Below are 17656 nucleotides of genomic sequence, written 5' to 3'. Positions count from 1 at the left end.
TCTTTTTGGGCATAAGTAAAATGATGCTTAGCCAAGAAAAAATACAGGAAATAGAGTACAGCAAGGGCGGGAGGGTCAGGTGGGGGCTTCGGCTTGGTCTGGCTCCCACCCCAAGAGTATGCTCTCCTGTCTTACTCTGGTCTCCGGAGGAGAGGACCCCCTGCTCTCATTCCCATCTACTTGATGGGAGGAAGGACAGAGTGACATTGCGGCTTTTCCCCACCCTGCAGGTGGAGAGGGATCACAGCCCCATGCTTGCCCCCAAGGCTCCTTGCTCGGCATTCTCATTTAAATCCTACATAGGTTGCAAACTTGAAAGTGCCTTAAATTGAAAGGCTCCTTCTTGCAGAGTAGTTTCTTGGCCAGCTGACAACCATGGCATTGGCCTGAGACTTCTGCAAATGACGTTCATACTTTATTGCAGGGTAGTAAGCTAGGAAATGCCATTGAATAGAAAAAAATCTTGCTTTCCAAGATGGAAAATGAGTTGCACAGCCCGTGTGGGCACTGGTCCTTTCCAAAGGATCCATCACAGGGACAAGTCATTCCCAATGCCATCTCACATGGGGAGCATGAGAGGCAGGAGCCCAGGAGGGCAGGCGAGCGGCAGCATGATCCCAGCATGTTCCTGGGTGGCCTCTGCTCTGCCACTGCCCTGTCTCCTAAGTTGTGCTGGTACAGCTGTTGGTGGTGCTGGGGTGAGCCCCACCAAAAGAAATGCTATTTTTAGCTCAGGTGTCTGCTTGGGTCTGGTTCACTGCATGGTTGCCCCCAAACAGCTGTAATGGCACAATGTGGGGAGCGGAGCAGGGTGCAGGGGAGCGGACACCACCGGCGTGTGCTCCAGAGGGGGGGCGTAAGGTTATGAGTGGTGACCAACATTGCTATGAAAAGGAGCAGTTTTTTTCCTGAGGCAAACAGACATTAAAATGTAGCGACCTAGACATTCTATTAATATCAGTACAGTCAGTGTTTTCACACCTCAGTTTTTATTTATCCTCAATGTAATATTCTGTTAATGAGACTAAGAAAAATAAATTATATTTTTGGGGACGTATCAAAATAATTTGCTAGAATTCCTATTGCTAATTTTTGATTGCAGGTAGCATAATTTCATGTTCTTTTACTGTCTTCACATGTGCTGATGATTTACAAAGACACCTTGTCATAAAAAGACAACATATAACTATCTGCATATACATGAAATAGGTGCTAATTATCTGTCTCCATGTGAGGGTATCCTTGTCCAAAATGAGAGTGTCTATTTTCTATTTAATCTAGTGTCCTGAGTTGATCTAAAGTAGATAGGAAGATTGCACTCGTATGTTCTGGAATGAAATGTTTCCATGAAGAGAATCTGGAATATGGCTTGATATTTACATATCCAAAAAATTCAAAACCTTTCAGATCCACCATGATAGCCGTGAGAATTTTTGATGAAAGCACGAAAATGCACGTCTTTCTTCAGTTCATCTGAAAAGACTTCACCATCCAGGTGAAAATCTAAGACTGCATTAGGAAGTGTGGTATATTTAAAGATTTTACCCCACAAAATAGGCTGTGTGACTGTGTCCTTAGTTACCCTGCACTCCTTTTGCCTATAGTGCCTGCTTGACACATCTGAGGTTGTAATGCAGTGCCCGACCTCTTGGCAAGCTAGGTTTTCATGTCTTAATCTGAAGCAGGGCTTTCAGTCGTGTCTACATGGCTCCAGATCAATACAGGTAATATTTGTAGTGATAATATCACCAGGCTGATAATACAACATAACTAATGACTTCCTTTGGGATACTGAAGTTAGGGAAGGGATTGTAGCTCAGGAGTGTTGCAGGATTACAAGAGATCACTCCAAAGAATAGGATAAACCATCTATTTCACTGGAATCCCTTAGAAATTCATTACGGTGTGCTGAAGTTATAATACAGTCTGAACACAGCTGCTTTGACATGTAAGGAGGTAACAAACAGCCATTTCCCCCCTTGCTTTTTCATGTATTTCAGACTTGTTTCTTTGAGGAGAAAACCACTGATATCTAGACATCTCTGGTAGCATAAGTGCATGGCATTCCTTTTGATGTCAGTGTAGTAGAGATGTTCTCCTTCTGACAGAATTAGGTGCCTTTTATACCTTTTGCTCATGACTGATGTCTGTGATCGCAGGTTGTAGGTTTCCAGTGTCTACAGGGATCTGAAAAGGGTCTAAATGGGGGCAGCTTGTACTGAAAGAACATCACATTTCCTTACCAGCTCATGTCTTCCCTCATCTCCCAGCTTGCCCCCACAAATGAGCTCTCCTGCAGCAGTCCTGGAAATAGTACCTTAAACAACTAGTAAGCATCTTGAGAAATACGCTGAGAATAAATAAAAACACCTAGTGTATACACTGGATGTGCTAAGCTTTTAAAATTAATTTAAAACTCACAGGTATCCCATGTCCCCTTAACTAGAGAAGACTAAGTAATTGCCATCGGCATTATGTGCAGTCTTTTTTATACATTTTTTTGCATACCGCTGTTATTGTGTAGACATTGTAGCACGATGCTATCTTACAGCGTTAGTTACAAGAGTAAAGAATTGCACATGGATTTACAAATTACTGTGTCCTCCAGCCAGCACCAGGGGCTGCATACCTCAAGCAACTATTCTGTGGTATTTCGTGTGGTGGCTGATGCAGGGTTGGTTGTTGGCGATGAGAAGTGGCTAAAAAGCTATGAGATTTGCCATTTTGCTTGTGTGTTTTAATCCACCTGCATTAGCCTGGGTTTAGCTCCAGTATTTTATTGTGCTATTTTTGGTTCCTCCACCCATTGTCACCCCTTTCCTCCCGTGGGTCAGAGTAGCCTCACGTAAGCTTTTCTCTTCAGTTTCTGAAGTGAATGTAGAGTGTTTTAAAGCAAATTAGCGCATCAATGAAGCGGACAGAAGTAGGTTTCGGTGGGGTCTCTGAGCATTTCATGAGGTCCTCTTCTGTTGTTGATAACTTTACAGGTTGTCTGTTTCAAACAGCAGCAGAGCTATATATGGATATTGCCAGCTTGGAAGCGGCTGATTTTTCTAAACTACTGTACGGTAGGAACTAGTTTATAATTAAAGTCTTGCAGTTGCTCCTTTTAAATGCCCTGTAACTTGTACACTAGGCTTACATTTGAAATGAGGTATTGTAACTGTTTCATGCTAGTGTATAATTTTGCATTTTCTTGTATTTCACCTGCTACAAGAATTATAATTGCCATGCAACCGTATATGCGGGATGCTTATCCAGAAAACCATATACGGCAGCTTGTCAACAAGTGATGACGTCTCATGAATGTTTTTGTCAGGTGGCACTTTGTACTTCCCACTGACAAAGAGAGACTTCTTACCTGTATTTCCAAAATTAGCCCTCCCCCAAATTGTAATCTTTGGTTGCACCTGATTGGCAAGTCAGAGATCTTTTTGCTGCTGCTGTTGTTGCATCTTTAAATTATCGATTTACCGATTGTCCTCCACAAAAGAAACTGAAATACAGTTGTGAAAAAGCAGTGTGGAAACTTAATTATACACCTAGTTTATACAGCTGTGTCTCTAATGACCTACTGGCCCTAATTACTGTGTTATGGCTCAGTCTGAGTGCTCTTGTCCTTGCCAGAATTCTGCTCCTTTCTCTTAACCTGACTAGTGTTTCAAGCTAAAAAAAAAATAACAAGTTTCCTTTTTTGTTCTTTTCTACGTTGTCATGCTGAAATGCAGTTTTCCTTCTTTCCAGAGGTCGTAGCAGTGTTTTAAAATTGGCACCAGAAAAGCTCAGTAATATCACAAACTGTAAAAACACGGATTTTCCCTGGAGTCCTCAGTTCTCGCTGTCTAGATCTGAAAATGGGCACAGGGGCAGTGTTTTTATTGTCAATCACTTGGAGGGCTCTGGGCGCAGGCTCCTGTCCTTAGTTTGTCCCAGGCGTCCCCTCTCCAGGTGCAGGGGCAGCAGGGCTCCCGAGGGCTCGGGCAGCCACCTTGGCCGTGGTGCCCAGGCTCTTTGCATGTCTCCCAGTGGTCAGTATTTGTGCCCAACGGTGCTGAGAGCTCCAAACCCCCAGATTACTGTAGGGGTACGCCTGGCTGGATGGTCCGAGGTCTGGCTCCCCTGGCTGCTGTTACCACACAGGTGATATTTGAGTTTACCTGGAGGTTCCCAGCCAGCCTGCAAGGACGCTTTTTCCAGCCCTTCTGCTTACACATAACAGAAAATTAGCGTGCTGATAAGGTGCTGCACTGCCCGGCTTTCTACACAGGTGCTCAGTGAAATAACTATTTATCGTGTAGCATGTAAAGCATATTCCCATATCTGAATCTGGATCTGAAGTCAAACAGAAGCACAGTTGCAAATTTAATGACAAACACGGCATACAGTAATCTTGCCGACACAGTGGTTTCGCAGCCCATCCTGCGCAGCGTTTCCCGAGCCGCCAGCACCGGGCTCTGCACCCACACAGGGTGTTTGGCATCAGTGGGGGGCTGCCCGTGACGGTGCTTTTAGTGTAGTGTTTAATGTATTGCATACGTTTGTGAAAGTTGTGCGAAGTGTTATGCTCCCTAACAGCGCTGCTTATCCGGCAGATCGGAGGGTCACCCAGCAGGCGAAGGTAGGTGAGACCCCCGGGCTGCTCCGCTCCGCCCGTGCTCAGCCCTTTGGCACGGGGAGGCGTTAGCAGGGGCTGAGCCTCGACGATCATTTCTTGGGCTGTCTCTTGGAGTTTGCAGGCGTGGCGGTGCCTGTAAGGATTTGCGGTGGGGGGGGTGGGGGGTGTGTGACGTGAATTTAAAACGATGCTTGCTCGCCATAAACACCCAGCTCGGGATTTGCTTTGTGGCCTCACAGAGGGTCTCCCACAGCGGGGCACGGCGGTGAGCCCGCAGCAGATCCCCAGCCGCGCAAGAGCCGTCGCAAGGAGCTGGGCAGTGTGCTCACCGATAAGAGCGTGCCAGTTGTGCCAGACGCCGCCCCCTGCAAATCGCCACGGCCACCTTTGTGCCGGGTCCCTCTGGGGACGGTGGCAAGGGAGGCAGCACCAGGCACTGCGCATGCAGATAGGAGCGCTGCCAGCACGGCTGCGGGCAGTTTGGTTGCATGTAACCAAAACCCCTGGCAGGAGGGGAGGTAATGAGCTATCTCTACCCCTTTCTCAGCTTCCACGTAACCAGCAGGCATTGTGGATGGCCCAGCTATGCGTTCTGAGGCTGCACAAACATTTCGTAGCGATGATGATGTCTCTTCTCAAGCAGCATATGTTTTTCACACAGGAAGGATATTTTCCATGTCATTTTTAACCGTATGGCCCAGTGAGGAGCTGAGGATGACAAGGTAGTGTGCTTGTATTGGCAAGGGACTGTTTCATTCTTGCTACTTTAATTGAGTTCTTTTATCTAGTTCAAAAAGTAGTCTGCAAAATAACACCAGGTATACACGAAAATGGATAGAAGAGAAAGTGGGTGCATGTTTTAAACAAGGCCTCTTAAAGAAAGCGCATGTCCTTTTGAAGTCTTGGACAGTGGCACTTGGTGCTCTGAAAAGCCACTCTCATCTCCTGAAACACTGCTGCATCAGAAATGGGGAAACAAACAAAGACCGAAGCACCCCAGATGCTGCGAAGCAAGAGCTAGCTGCTGGGTGCTGGCTGTGAGAGCTCCTGCATGCAGCAGGACCTGTGTTCGGGAACTGGAGCCTGTCCAGCTTCCCCCCGCGCCACCCCAGACCCCACACAGCCTTTCTGGGGCACCAGGGCACCCGAGCTCCACCTCCCCTTCTCCCCCAGCTTTGGATTTCTGTTTGCAAAGGATAATCCACTGCCGTGTTACAGCAGAGGGAGTATTGTGGGGGTCTGTGTAGGGCAGGTTTGTTTCTCAGCATTATAGAAATCTAAGAAACAAATAAATGGGGTTTGAAAAAGAGGAAGGGGGGAGGTGGGGTTTGCGGTGGAAAAGCTTCTTCCAGGGCTAAAGCCTGCCAAGTGCTGCAAGGGCAGCTGTGCCTCCAGGAAGGAGGATTGCTGCTGCCCTAAGCAGGTCCCAGCATTCAGGGGGTTGTAGACAAAACCCAATATGTGAAACTCAATTCAGAATTGCAGTGAGGATAGCCTGGAGACTACAACAGATGCGTGGTAGTTATAAAGTGGCCTTTAATAATGCCTTAGAGAGCTCGGCGGAGGATGTGCTGGGGTTGTCCTGTCTCAGACGGACAAGAGCATAGATTGTTTGTGGCTAGGGCACTGTGCTAGGGCATGCACTGCTTTCCTGTGCGTTGTTGAAGGACAAAACAGTGTTGGCCATATCAACAGGCTTGGTAGATTCAGAGCCATCAAGACCTTCAGCCCACAGATCTGAGCGGTGAAGAGGAGGTACATTAAAAGTCTGCCTTTTTCCTGATTTCTTCCTCTACCCCTTAGCAGACCATTGGGTAAGTAGTCTTCATATAAGGATGGCTGTATTGAGCCAGCCTGATGGTCCCATCGTGCTGTTTCCCCAGAATATTCTCCTAGCTGTCAGCAAACTTACCTGGGCACTTCTTGGTGCTTTTTATTTAAATTCCTGAGATAGTCTTCTTCCATGAATTTCCATTTTGAAGTTTCTCATCGAAGCAGTTTGCATTTAGCATCTCCCTTGGTGTGGAGACCCAGAGTTCACTTGCATACCGGGGAAAAGTATCCCCTTTTGTTCACTTCAGCTTTCTCATCTGCTTTCGTTTGATACACCTCTGGTTCTTCTGGTGGAGGAGACAGTGAGTGATTGACCCTTTTCCACCTTCTCCACCCACTTGTGCCTGAGCAAGCTTACTTTGCTGCCCCCTGCACTGTCTCCAAATCCATATTTGCAATCCTTTTACTAATGCCTCCTATATTTTGACCTGGGGTAAGAGATGGGGCTTATGGTAAAGCATGGCTGAATGGGTAAGTTACGTCCTTCATCACTAGTGCTAGAGATGTGGTCATGTTTGCGTGTCTGTCCTCGTTCCCGAGCAGGAGGCAAGGGACAGTACTTGCCCTCGTGTGAAGACCTGGCAGACAGAAAGATGGTGTCTGGCCATGTAGGGGAAAAACAATTAAGACTTCAGTGTTTATTAAGAGAAAAGCAACCAGCAGTGCATTTCAAGCACTCATCACACAACATAATTTTGCTGTTGGAAGTAGCGGGATTAAAAAAGTCTTTCTAATGCTGATCTCTTTGAATTTGTAGAATATAAATGTGTTTTTTTTTTAAAAAAATCAATTTAAAATAAAGGAAGCGTGTGTACAAACATTGTCAAGAATTCCTATCTTTCATTTTTTAAAAACAAGCTCTAGAAAAAATCCCCACAGAAGTTCTGTAGTGCATATTTGAATGCTTTTGTTGTAGCCTCATTAAACTTGGCTTGTCTGCAGATACAGCTGGCATGTTATTAACTGTGCTCCAGGCTTGGGGAAGCCAGAAAGCAGCCTCCACCCCCCGGTGCCGGCTGGCTTTAGGGAAACGTGCCAGCATGGGTTGGTCCTCCTCAGCTGGCTGGCTTTGGGAGCGCTCGCTGGAGCATCTCCGCATGGCCTCTGGATCTGGGAGCCCAGGGCTCAGCCTGCCTCAAGTGCCGACTCGAGGGAGGGCTGCGTGGTGTCCGTGCCGGCCAGCAGCCTGCACGCACGCAGCACAGCAGTCCCTTGTGAGCAGAATGGATCCACCAAGGTACGTGGCCTCCCGTCGACAGCCTCAACCGGGTGCCTGCATTTTCTGTAGGGATCTCACGCCTTTCTTTACTGTGGGCTGGCAAGAAGCAAATTAATGATTGACTGCCAAATAGTTTCTCTGTTCTGTACAAACTCATTATTGGACTGAACCAGTCAAACTGAATAAGGGAAATATTTTCCCTGCACCTGCTGGAGAGGCTGTTGCTCTCCAAGCTGGGTTTGCACATCAGAAGACCTCCACCAGAGGTCTGAGCAGCTTCTGACTTTCTTCAAAGCTTTGGCAACAAGTATGTACCTTTTGAATGCTGTTTCATTTAAATAGTTTTAATAGGTGTTTTTGATATTAAGGGGAATTTAAAAAATAGATTCCATAATTTCATATTCTATTCAAAATGGTTGAAAATATATTCAGCAGAAATTTAAGTTAGATAATTTGTATTAAATATAGGTAATGTTATTCCAACTTTTTGCTTATTATAATCAGCTTTCATTCTTTTAATGAAAAAAAATTGATTTGGGCTTTCCAAGGCACTTGGTCTGTTCGTATTAAATACTTCCCAGGGCGTTTGAGCACTTTGTAGTCTTTAAAAGTTTAGACTAGCAACTCCTTTCTGACACAAAGAAATACTATTCTTATTTTTGTCATCATGGAATTAAGAAGTCACTGTAATTTGGCTTAAGTTTGGACTGTTAATGGAAGGGGTGTTCCTTCTTTCCATCATCTCCTACCTTGTGCTGGTACAAGGTTTGTGTTGTCTTTGGGAGCTGACATTGCTGACAATTAAAAGGATTAATTTTTAGTCTCTGCAGCTCCCGGATCTGGTGCCCTATGGAGCTGCACAAGCCTTGTGTCAACATGAGGGGGATGAGAGGTCAGGGTTTGGGGAATAATATGAGACTTTCCCCCTTAAAAGCCCAAGTTATTTTGAATGAAAATGACTGTAACTGTGTCTTCACCGATTTGCCTAATGATATACGTGAAGTTGGTGGAAGAGCCAAGGTCTTTAATCCAGGTGGGTTTTGTTGCCAGTTTCACCTGTAACCGTGGGGGTGAGCTTCCTCTTGAGGGCATCATTTTTTGGCACATGGGTCCATGTCTTCTTTAGGCTTCCTTGAAAATCTTTCTGAGTAATGGTGAAAGACTTTTTGGCTCCTCCTTCCGTTGCTACTCAATTACTGTTAGCCTTGCTGAGGAGGACATAAGGAAAGGCTGAAGAAGCCCACTGCTTTTCTCTTCTCCAGGGAATCTGTTACATTAAACATTTCAATAGATTTTTGAATGTAATTCCCAGTCATTTCCTCTACAGTGAACTCAGTTCACTCATGCAGACTTTGTACTTAATGATATTGCTTAAAATAAATGAGATTTGATATAATTTATATTAAATGGTCATTTTAGAAATCTCCATCTACTAATTATTCATTAGAAAATTTGGAAAGACAGAAGTAGGATAAATTCCCTTTATGACCTCGCAGTCTAAAGAAAAATATAAATGTATACACCGTGTTCATTTTCTCTGAGCAAAACTGAATGCAGGTGATTTACTGGACTCCAAGAGCAGTCTAAACAGATTTGAATGACGTTGTTCAATCTGCATCAATAAACCATAGCAAGTAACCAAGCCAAAAATTCAACATGCCTCTAGGACAGGTTTTTAGCATGATAATACTCAGCTTGTGGTCTGTGTTTGCACTGTATGGGATTTTGCTTTTTTGGGTTCTTAGGTTGTCTTCTTGAGGTGACCACCCTCTTTCCTTCCTTCTCCCCACTGCCTGTGCTGGTGTCCCTTGGGCTCCCTCCTTGAAGGCTGTCTCCTTGCTTGCTCCTTTCTGGACTGCCACCATTTCACGTCTTGCTCACGGCAGGCTTCTCCCTGACGCTGTGCTGGCATTTGTCCTTTCCTGGCCCCGCATGTAACTGAGTCACTTCACAGTTTATGCATTTAAGTTACACCTTACTGTGTTACTGTTGCCTCCTTCACTCTCAGCCGCAGTTGCTTTTCTGTCCGTTGTCCCAGAGCCGGCTGTTCCCTGAGGCTCTGTACATGTGCAGAACCTTCCTTGCATCATCCCACGGTGACCAGCATCTGCAGATCTCCTCGAGGTGCTGTGAGAAACCAGGCTGCTCCGTGTGCTCTTTCAGAGGCAGTCTCAGCTAGATTCAGATGAGTTAGACATGTGCTAGTCAAATCTTCGATCACAAAATTATTTAATTTGCATTCAGACTGCATTCCGATCCAACCTGCGTAGCTGCTTGATCTCACCTTACAGCCTTCTCTACTCCTGCCTCTATTACAGACACTTGCCATGATTTGTTTTACAAGAGCTGTGTCATGTAGGAATTGTATTCCATTATGTGTTTTAATGGTGTGACTGGGTTTGATTTTGACCAGAGCCTTTGGTACATACAAATAAAGCAGACAGTCATCCTTGCTTTTTTATGGAGGATAGACAGGCATCTTTAGGAGGCAGTCACAATGCTGTTGCATTCCTGACACAAACAAGACAAATTTAATGCAAAATTTAAAATGAAAGAAAATGAAAGTGAGTAGGATTTTCTTGTCTCCTAGCTTAAATGAGAGAATGCTGAGTTTTCTGGCTGCCAGTTTGAGCTCTGGACATGCAAACATCAGGAGGGAAGATGCTCTTTCTCTCGATAACTAGGTATACACATACATATCTATGATGTACAAAATGCTTCCTTTTATGTTAATCAGATCAGTTTTGAAGAGCTGACTAGCTACAATTGGCTGAATTGAAAATAGCATCATTACTTTGGGGGAGCATCAGTCTTAATTAAAGGAGAAACGAGGAGAGCCAGTCCTTACAGCAGTTTAGGGGACTGATTATGCGAGTGGTACTGGAGTTGGGAAAAGTGTACTTTGAGTTAGCAAAAGGCTGCTTTTCCAGTGGCTGCCACAGTAATTGGCTGTGCATGTCCGGATCACCGAGTGACAGGCAGGAGGCTCAGCTCGTGGAGAGTCTGGCCACTCCAAACAGGGGGGAGAGGGAGGGTGGGAGGGAAAGAGGATGGGGAGAAAAAACAATTTGTGAACTTGCCCCTTTTGAGATAGCAATGCTTCTCTCCCCGTGCCCAGGATCATTGCTGAACAGCCAGCAGCTGCATCCCGCGCTTCTTTCGCTGTCAGCGAATGTCACTGCAGCAACCTCAGTAGTTTCAAGGAGCCACTATTTGTACGTAGGGAATAGAGGAAACTCGGATAGAAATGCTGTGGTGTGTGGGCTGCTCTGGGTTTTGCTCTGAGGAAGAAGATCTCTGCAAATGTTTTAAATTAGGCTATCCTTGATAATTCTGGTGGTATGGAGTCCAACCAAAATTTCAGGAAAAAATAAGTTGCTCTGTTAAAGCAGACATAAAAAAAATGAAGGGCTTAACTTTTGTCCCGAGGGTGATAAAACAGCACCACACAGCTGAAAATCAATCTGACCTTCACCCACGTGATGCTGTTGTCTCAGTCTGTCTTTCATTTCCTTTGGTTGAGTGAAGGCCATGGCATTCAGTAGGGAGAAAAGCCAGAGGGAGGTGGGGAGAATCCTGTTTTCTCTGGAAAGGCTTCGGTGCTTGCATAAGTTGACTCCATAAAGAGAGTTGCTGTAAAACTTTCATTTTTTTTGTTAAATTAAAAAAAAATTAAATTAAAAATTCCTTCTGCTCATAATAGCCAGCAATCACATTAAGGTAAAGAAGATGTGTGCTGTAAAAAAAAAAAAAAAAAAAGGTGTTTGTGATATAAAACATTCTGTTTTAATTAAACCTAGAATTAGTCGGTATTTTGAAATGAAGGCTTCATGCAGCAACAGGAAACCTGCACATTCATTTAAAAACAGAAATTTGTACCCAAAGGGGAGAAAAAAGGCCAATTATTTTTTCCAGACCATTTTAAAATTGTATGTTGCAGGCTTTGCACAAACAAAGAGAAGGTACCTAGATACATGTATGTTCACACATCAATAAATCAACAATTAGGGCTTGTGTATAAACAATATTACTGATTTTCAAAATAGAGCTACAGTTTTATTTGGCGAACTACTCATTTTGCACAACATCCTGCAGCAAGTGGTTCCCACCTCATTTTCCTGAAGACAAAGAATTAACTAAATGAATGAGTAAAATTCTGTGCAGAATTTAATTCTGTTAAACAGCAGCACCAACAAAGCGGGAAACTACATGCATAAGCGCTTGATACTTTTCAAACACAACTTTTGCAATTGAAATTGCAGTTCATAACTGTTCATGCAATCCTCTGCTTCTTCCATCCTCACTGAATTTCAATGCAACCCAGAGCCAAAAAGTTGCCGGATATTTCTGTTGGGAAGCAGGAAGTTTTCCACACAGGCTTTACAAAACTAAGGTTGCTTAAAGTTCTGCCTGCTGTAAACTGCAGTTTTTCTGATGCATCCGATTACATGCAGATAATGTCCTTTCGTGTCATAAACTGCTGTGTTGCGTTATGGGTTGTGCTACAGATGCCCTAGCTGCAGTAGCACGGAGGCAGTAAGGGCTATCTGCTGTGTTCTTTGTTCAGTAAATGTTGCCTGTTTAGGAAGGTCTATAAGAAATGTCAAACTTCTTGTTAAAAAGATAAAGACAAGAGATTGGATTTAGCTGGAGAGATTAATCTCTGCTTCATAAAGGTTAAGAATTAAACAATTTGTTCATTAATCTGTTTGGGATGATTGAGATTAATTTGTGACCAGCCTTTTATTTGTGTGGTTTGTGTGATGTGTCAGCCATTGCAGATGCTATTTCACATGGTATTAAAAAACACAAAGCAGCAAATGTAAAAAGATGTTGGGACCTTTTCTTGGCGAGCTCTGCTACTCAGGTCTCCGTGTGATATGATATGCCAAAATGCTATTTGCATAAATGTAGAATTTAATAAGTTATCGTTCTGATTAACGCCATTAACTGCTTAACTACTGTAGAAATTGGCTTCCAAAGTTGCTTGATGGTAGCTGTTGCTCTCCACGTCATTCCATTTGCTGTCTCGCTGGGGATAATGGTATGCAAGGGAAAGCAAGAAGGTCAAGGATCTTTTTGTTTAGTCTCTTTGCACATTAAAAGTTCTATTATGTGTTTGTATTGCATGTGGTTTCCAGTCTGTTGGCTACAATGCTTTCAAAATCCATTGATGATGAGTTTGTGAGGCTAAATATATCTTGTGGGTTATGACTACCAAGCTATCACTTTGTGTAGCAGTCAGGGCCAATATTTAACAAGTGTTTTTCAGAATGAGGAATTCTGAAACCGAGTCAAATGATCTCACAAAAGGGTTAACAGAAATGCTAATACAGAAGATGACAGCAAACGCTGACGGTGGGGGTGTTTGAAGCTGTGCTATGCTGCTTGTGGGGAAGTGGTTCTCAGGTTGGGTTTTTTAATGGGTTTTTCGGGGGGTGGAGGAGGGCTGCGGTATTGTTGTGAATGACACAGCCGCCACAACGCTGAATGGGGTTGAAAAAAGTGGCGTCCTCTACAGCCATCCCTTTCTCTGCCCCGGCAAGAAGTAGGTGCGGCGTGCTGTGGTGGGGGCATGCGTGGGGGCCCCGTGCGGGCTCACCCCACGGCTTCCCACTGCCCCGTTGTCTGCCCCCCTGCCAGAGCAGAGCCGCCCGTCTGTCCCCCCCGCCGCTGGCAGGGCAGTCGGGCTCCGCCGAGACCTCGCTGCTGCTTCTTGCCCGACATTTAAGGGAATGCAAAACCAGACTGCAGGATGCAGCCACATCCTAAGGGCTGGCACAGCCGCCTTGCTTGTTTTCACTCTCCAGCTAGTAGACTGACCTTTTAAAAAAACAGTTTCAGCTGCTGTGAAGCACTGACAATAGCTTTAATAGATTTCATTTTGGTATTAAATAGCTATGGTTACATCCAGATAATGTAAACTAGCAGCCATAAGCACGCTTTAGCTGATTGTTTCAGGCCATGTACAAACTCAGGCAGATGTCACTGCCTCCTTGCCAGGCGTTAGCACAAGATATTCATTTTCTTTTAAAATGAAAGCAGAGATTTTATTTTTGTAAAGCAATTTCTGTTCTGACTGCATGAGTACCTTCACACCTGTCAAGTGAAGCCAGTATGCTTGTTCCCGAGGGTACCCTGACATCTGGGAAATTCTGCCTCAGCCCAGACTGATCCCCTTCGCAGCGTCTTTGGTATTTTGAATTGAAATGGAGTTACACCGTCACACATCATCCTTTGCATTATGCTGTTCTGCTTCAGTATATCCCTGCTTTTATAACTTTCGGTTTAAATCCCGCTCTTGGGCTGTTTCAGGAGTGTTGCAGTTATCTGTAAGCTGTCTTGATTTTCACTGTGCGGCTGGTAAGCTTAAAAACATCTGCAGACAGGGTCAGTCCAGCTTGCTAGTCTGTAGAGGATATTTACAAAGTTTCATAAGGCTTGGACCCATACCCACACCCATCCTAGATGCAGTGTCTACAGATTTATCCCCGAGAGCCTCTTACAAGCTTTGTTTGTATTACTATCTAGAGCTATCCCACTGCAGAAATCCTCAGGAGAGAGAAGTGGTCAAGAGTACTTAGAAACATCTGTTAAAAATTCAGACAAACACTGCACTGTCATTAGAAGCAGTTAGGATGGGGCGAATTAAATTTATCATGTGGTGCTACAGGAAAAAGGGACGGGTTTTTTTGTTGCTTCACTTTTCCTTATAAATTGATAGTTTGGTCAGTAGATAGAGGAAAACGCCCCTGCAGAGCACGCTTGGGGCAGAGAGCTGCTTTCTACCAATGTCACCAAGTCCCTTGAGAGCCAAGCCTTGCAGTCTTATGGGAGCACTGTTTCCAGAGCACTCGCATTTGGTTCAAGAAACCCTGCATTAATTGTGCAGACCTAGAAAGTGGCGACATTAGGAGATAAAGTGACTTCACTGTGATTTTTTTCTATTGCTTGCCACACTTAGGCGAAAGGGAAGAAGTTGTAGCAACAAATCTAGTGGGTGAACTCTCCAACTGGTTGCTGTTTTGTGTGTGGCTACATACTGGATTCAGTGAGTACTTGAGAAGTACTGGCATTTGTCCTCGATGACGTGTCATGAAGTTACAGGCAATTTGGCAGAAAAAACAAGTTTTCTTATATATGAGGCCAGACTTGCTGTGATGTTGCATTTCTTCGTTGTAGCAGCCCAGCTCAGCCCCCCCCACCTGACCCCGCTCCCCACAGAGGACACTCATCTCCCTTTCCCATCCTCTGCCTACAAGCAGGACCAGAAGCAGCATGAGCTGTGCTGGTCGGCCGGGTGGCACGTGTGCTGATTGCCAGAGCAAGGCTAAGTGCTGACTCTGTTCTTAGCCTTTCTCTCAGCCGAGACATGAATTGGGGTCTCTGTCCTACTCAATCAAAGGTATGTTCGTCAATCTTATAGAAACTCAATTTTTATAAGAGGAACTCAATTTCTCTCGGAGCCCTCTATCCCCAGTCAGGTGTGATTCAAAAGTTAATAGGAAGGGACAAACAGTTAAGGCTTATGACAGGCAATATAATCACATAAACCTTGTTTTCTTAGGGTGCCAGGCTGAAAAAAAATCAACACAAAGCTCCTGAGAATAAATGAGTCACTTCAGATTGAGACTTGATGGACAACGTTGGCTTTGTTATCACTCTGCAGGTAGCAAGGGGATAGGGTTAGGGAGATTTTCCAGAAATGTAGGAGAGTCGTTATTACAAGGGTAAAGCTTCCTCTGCCATGCACCCCCTGTAGTGGACCCTGCATTACCCTGGTCCCTCCTCCTTTTAGGAACCTTTTGAGGGAAAGTCTCCTGTGACAGGAACATCTCTCAGGTCTTTTCATCTGTGAGCTGCCAGGTGAAAGAATGGGGCTAGAGAACAAAAGATGTTCAGATACCGCAGACAAGCTTTTGTAGGATCTGCCACGTCAGCTGTCTCTCATAAGGTCTGCTGTATTTTCTGTTGATGGTGCTCTTCCCCCGAGGATTTCCCCACACCTGGGAGTGCCTGCCATAACCAGCACTGATATTTTCCTCAGTGCCTTTCATTTCTGCATACAGATGGAGCCAGGATATCACACACTGTCCTTGCTCTTACTCTGTTCTGCTCCTTGGCAGTCCCAGCTTTCCTGGCTGGGAGCTTTCATCCCACCTCCCTCTCAACCTTTTTCAGGAGGGGCTTTGCAATTATTTATAAGCTAGCTTGTCCTGTTTTCTGACATTTTCAGTAGTCTGTGGAAGAGGAAAGCTAAGTATATGTTCTCTGGTTTTGCAGGGAACAGAAAACTTGAAGTAAATGTTGCTGGTCTGTGTCAGCAAGATGTTCTTTGGGTTTTTAGGAGGCAGGGAACCCTCCCTTTAACATCAGTGGTCTTCTGGGTGGAAAAGGTCTTAGTGGCCTGTAGCCACCTCTTGCCTTTGATGTGTTTGGAGATCCTGGAGGGGGAGGCAGGCAACTCACATGCTTGTCAAGGGGAGGCTGGATGTCCTGCTTTGCCTGTATTCCCACTCACCACCCTCAAGTGGGTTTTCTCTCTCCCTCCTCCTACCACGTGTCAGAATAAGAAGCACCCTGTTATTTACCTCCTTCTCCTTCTCCTTGTTGTGTTATGGGGCTCGAGATTTTCCAAAATACAGCATGGTAAGAGGCAAAGCTATAATGATTTGGGCCTCATAGCTCCTCTGGAGGCATCTTTAGATACTCTGAATGAAATAAACGTTTGTTCAAGCTGAGGAGCAGCCTTTTCTCATTTTGCTCCTGCAAATAGATGGGATGAGTGACTAACTGTTCCTCTGGAAGCAGTAAAGTTGGACGGGCTTGTCTGCTGCCCAGTGCTACAAGTTGGATGATGAACTTATCTATTCACCCTGTCCTCCACCACGTCGATGTTTTGCTTGCCTACATGCATTACATATGTGTGAGAGAATTATAGGGCTCCCACTACCAAAGACAACTCAAAATGCAGCCTCTTCTAGAGAGAGCTGTATTCCCCCTCCAATGTTATGCACACAGAAATCAAATTTCTTTTGCTTTTGACCAACCTTAGATAAAAACTGATGGTTGCAGCTGAATCTCACTTTGAGTTTTTCATTAAAACTGTTCAAAGCAAACTACAGGGTGGAGGATCTCATGTGAGCCAAAACTAACCTCCCTGTTCCTGCCAGTGAAGCTGCATTGCCAAATTTCACACAGCCGCGTTCTCTAGCACCTCCTTTGAACACGAGTGTGGTTCTGGAGGCCGTTTTGAAGCTCCCACTTGAAACACTCTCTGTGAGCTAGTGGAGCGTTTTCTGGCACTTAAGCTTCTGTATCTGGTGGCTGTTTGTGCTATACAGAGCACTGAGTCATGGCTTGCTAAAGGAGAAAAAAGGATTTCTTAGAAAACCCTTCAGGAAAGCTAAGGTTGTTTTTCAGCTGGAAGTGCTGTTGGTGTCTGTGGTGAAATTGGTGTGGAAAGTCATTTCTGCAGTGTTTCTAAGAATTACCAGATAGTGTTGCAGCTCATCTGAATACTGTTTTTGTATGATTTTTGCAGCCGGTGACAACTTCCTAGTATAGGATATTTCTTTCATAATTTTCACTATCTGGGCTGCTGGATATGGGGATTTGTTCCTTGCTATACTTTTATTCTTGATCATATATTTGAATTACAAAAGTGCAAACCCCCTAACCTCCTGCTGAAATCTTGAGGAACTACGGGTGTTCATCATCCCAGACAGTGAAGTAATTGTGCTGCAGGCTTCACTTTGAGTTGGTTCCTTTCCGTAGTTTACCAGATCATTAATGATTTGGTTGGCTGGCTCTGAATTCATGACAGCAGTACATGTTAACAGAACTGAATGTGCTACTACAGTATCCCAGCCAGCCTGTCTGTGATGTTCGTATTTGGGATACACCAGCAGCGCAGTCAGAGGTGGCACTGCAGGGTAGGTGTGTGTGTCTGAGCGAGCAGGTAATGGGCACAGTGAGGATGCTGCTGA

The 17656-nt window shown here is 44.8% G+C and overlaps 1 protein-coding gene across 3 annotated transcripts in view; it reads left to right on the top strand.

Moving 5' to 3' along the window:
- Positions 1-17656, top strand: part of ZNF423 (zinc finger protein 423) — a 234652-nt gene that overhangs the window by 71245 nt on the left and 145751 nt on the right. For 2 of the 3 annotated variants that reach the window (XR_005107730.1, XM_037409438.1), the window contains exon 4: positions 2988-3068. The exons of the other annotated variant lie outside the window; for it this stretch is intronic. Coding sequence is in view for 1 of the 2 variants with exons in the window: in XM_037409438.1 (XP_037265335.1) it covers positions 2988-3068 (81 nt within the window). In the remaining variant the exon portion in view is untranslated. The remainder of the gene's footprint in view (positions 1-2987; positions 3069-17656) is intronic. 3 annotated transcript variants of the gene reach the window in all.

This window comes from Falco rusticolus, chromosome 15 (assembly GCF_015220075.1).
Source record: "Falco rusticolus isolate bFalRus1 chromosome 15, bFalRus1.pri, whole genome shotgun sequence".
Taxonomy (NCBI): domain Eukaryota; kingdom Metazoa; phylum Chordata; class Aves; order Falconiformes; family Falconidae; genus Falco; species Falco rusticolus.
Note: the sequence above shows the minus strand (reverse complement) of the source record. Positions and strands in the feature narration are given on the sequence as shown.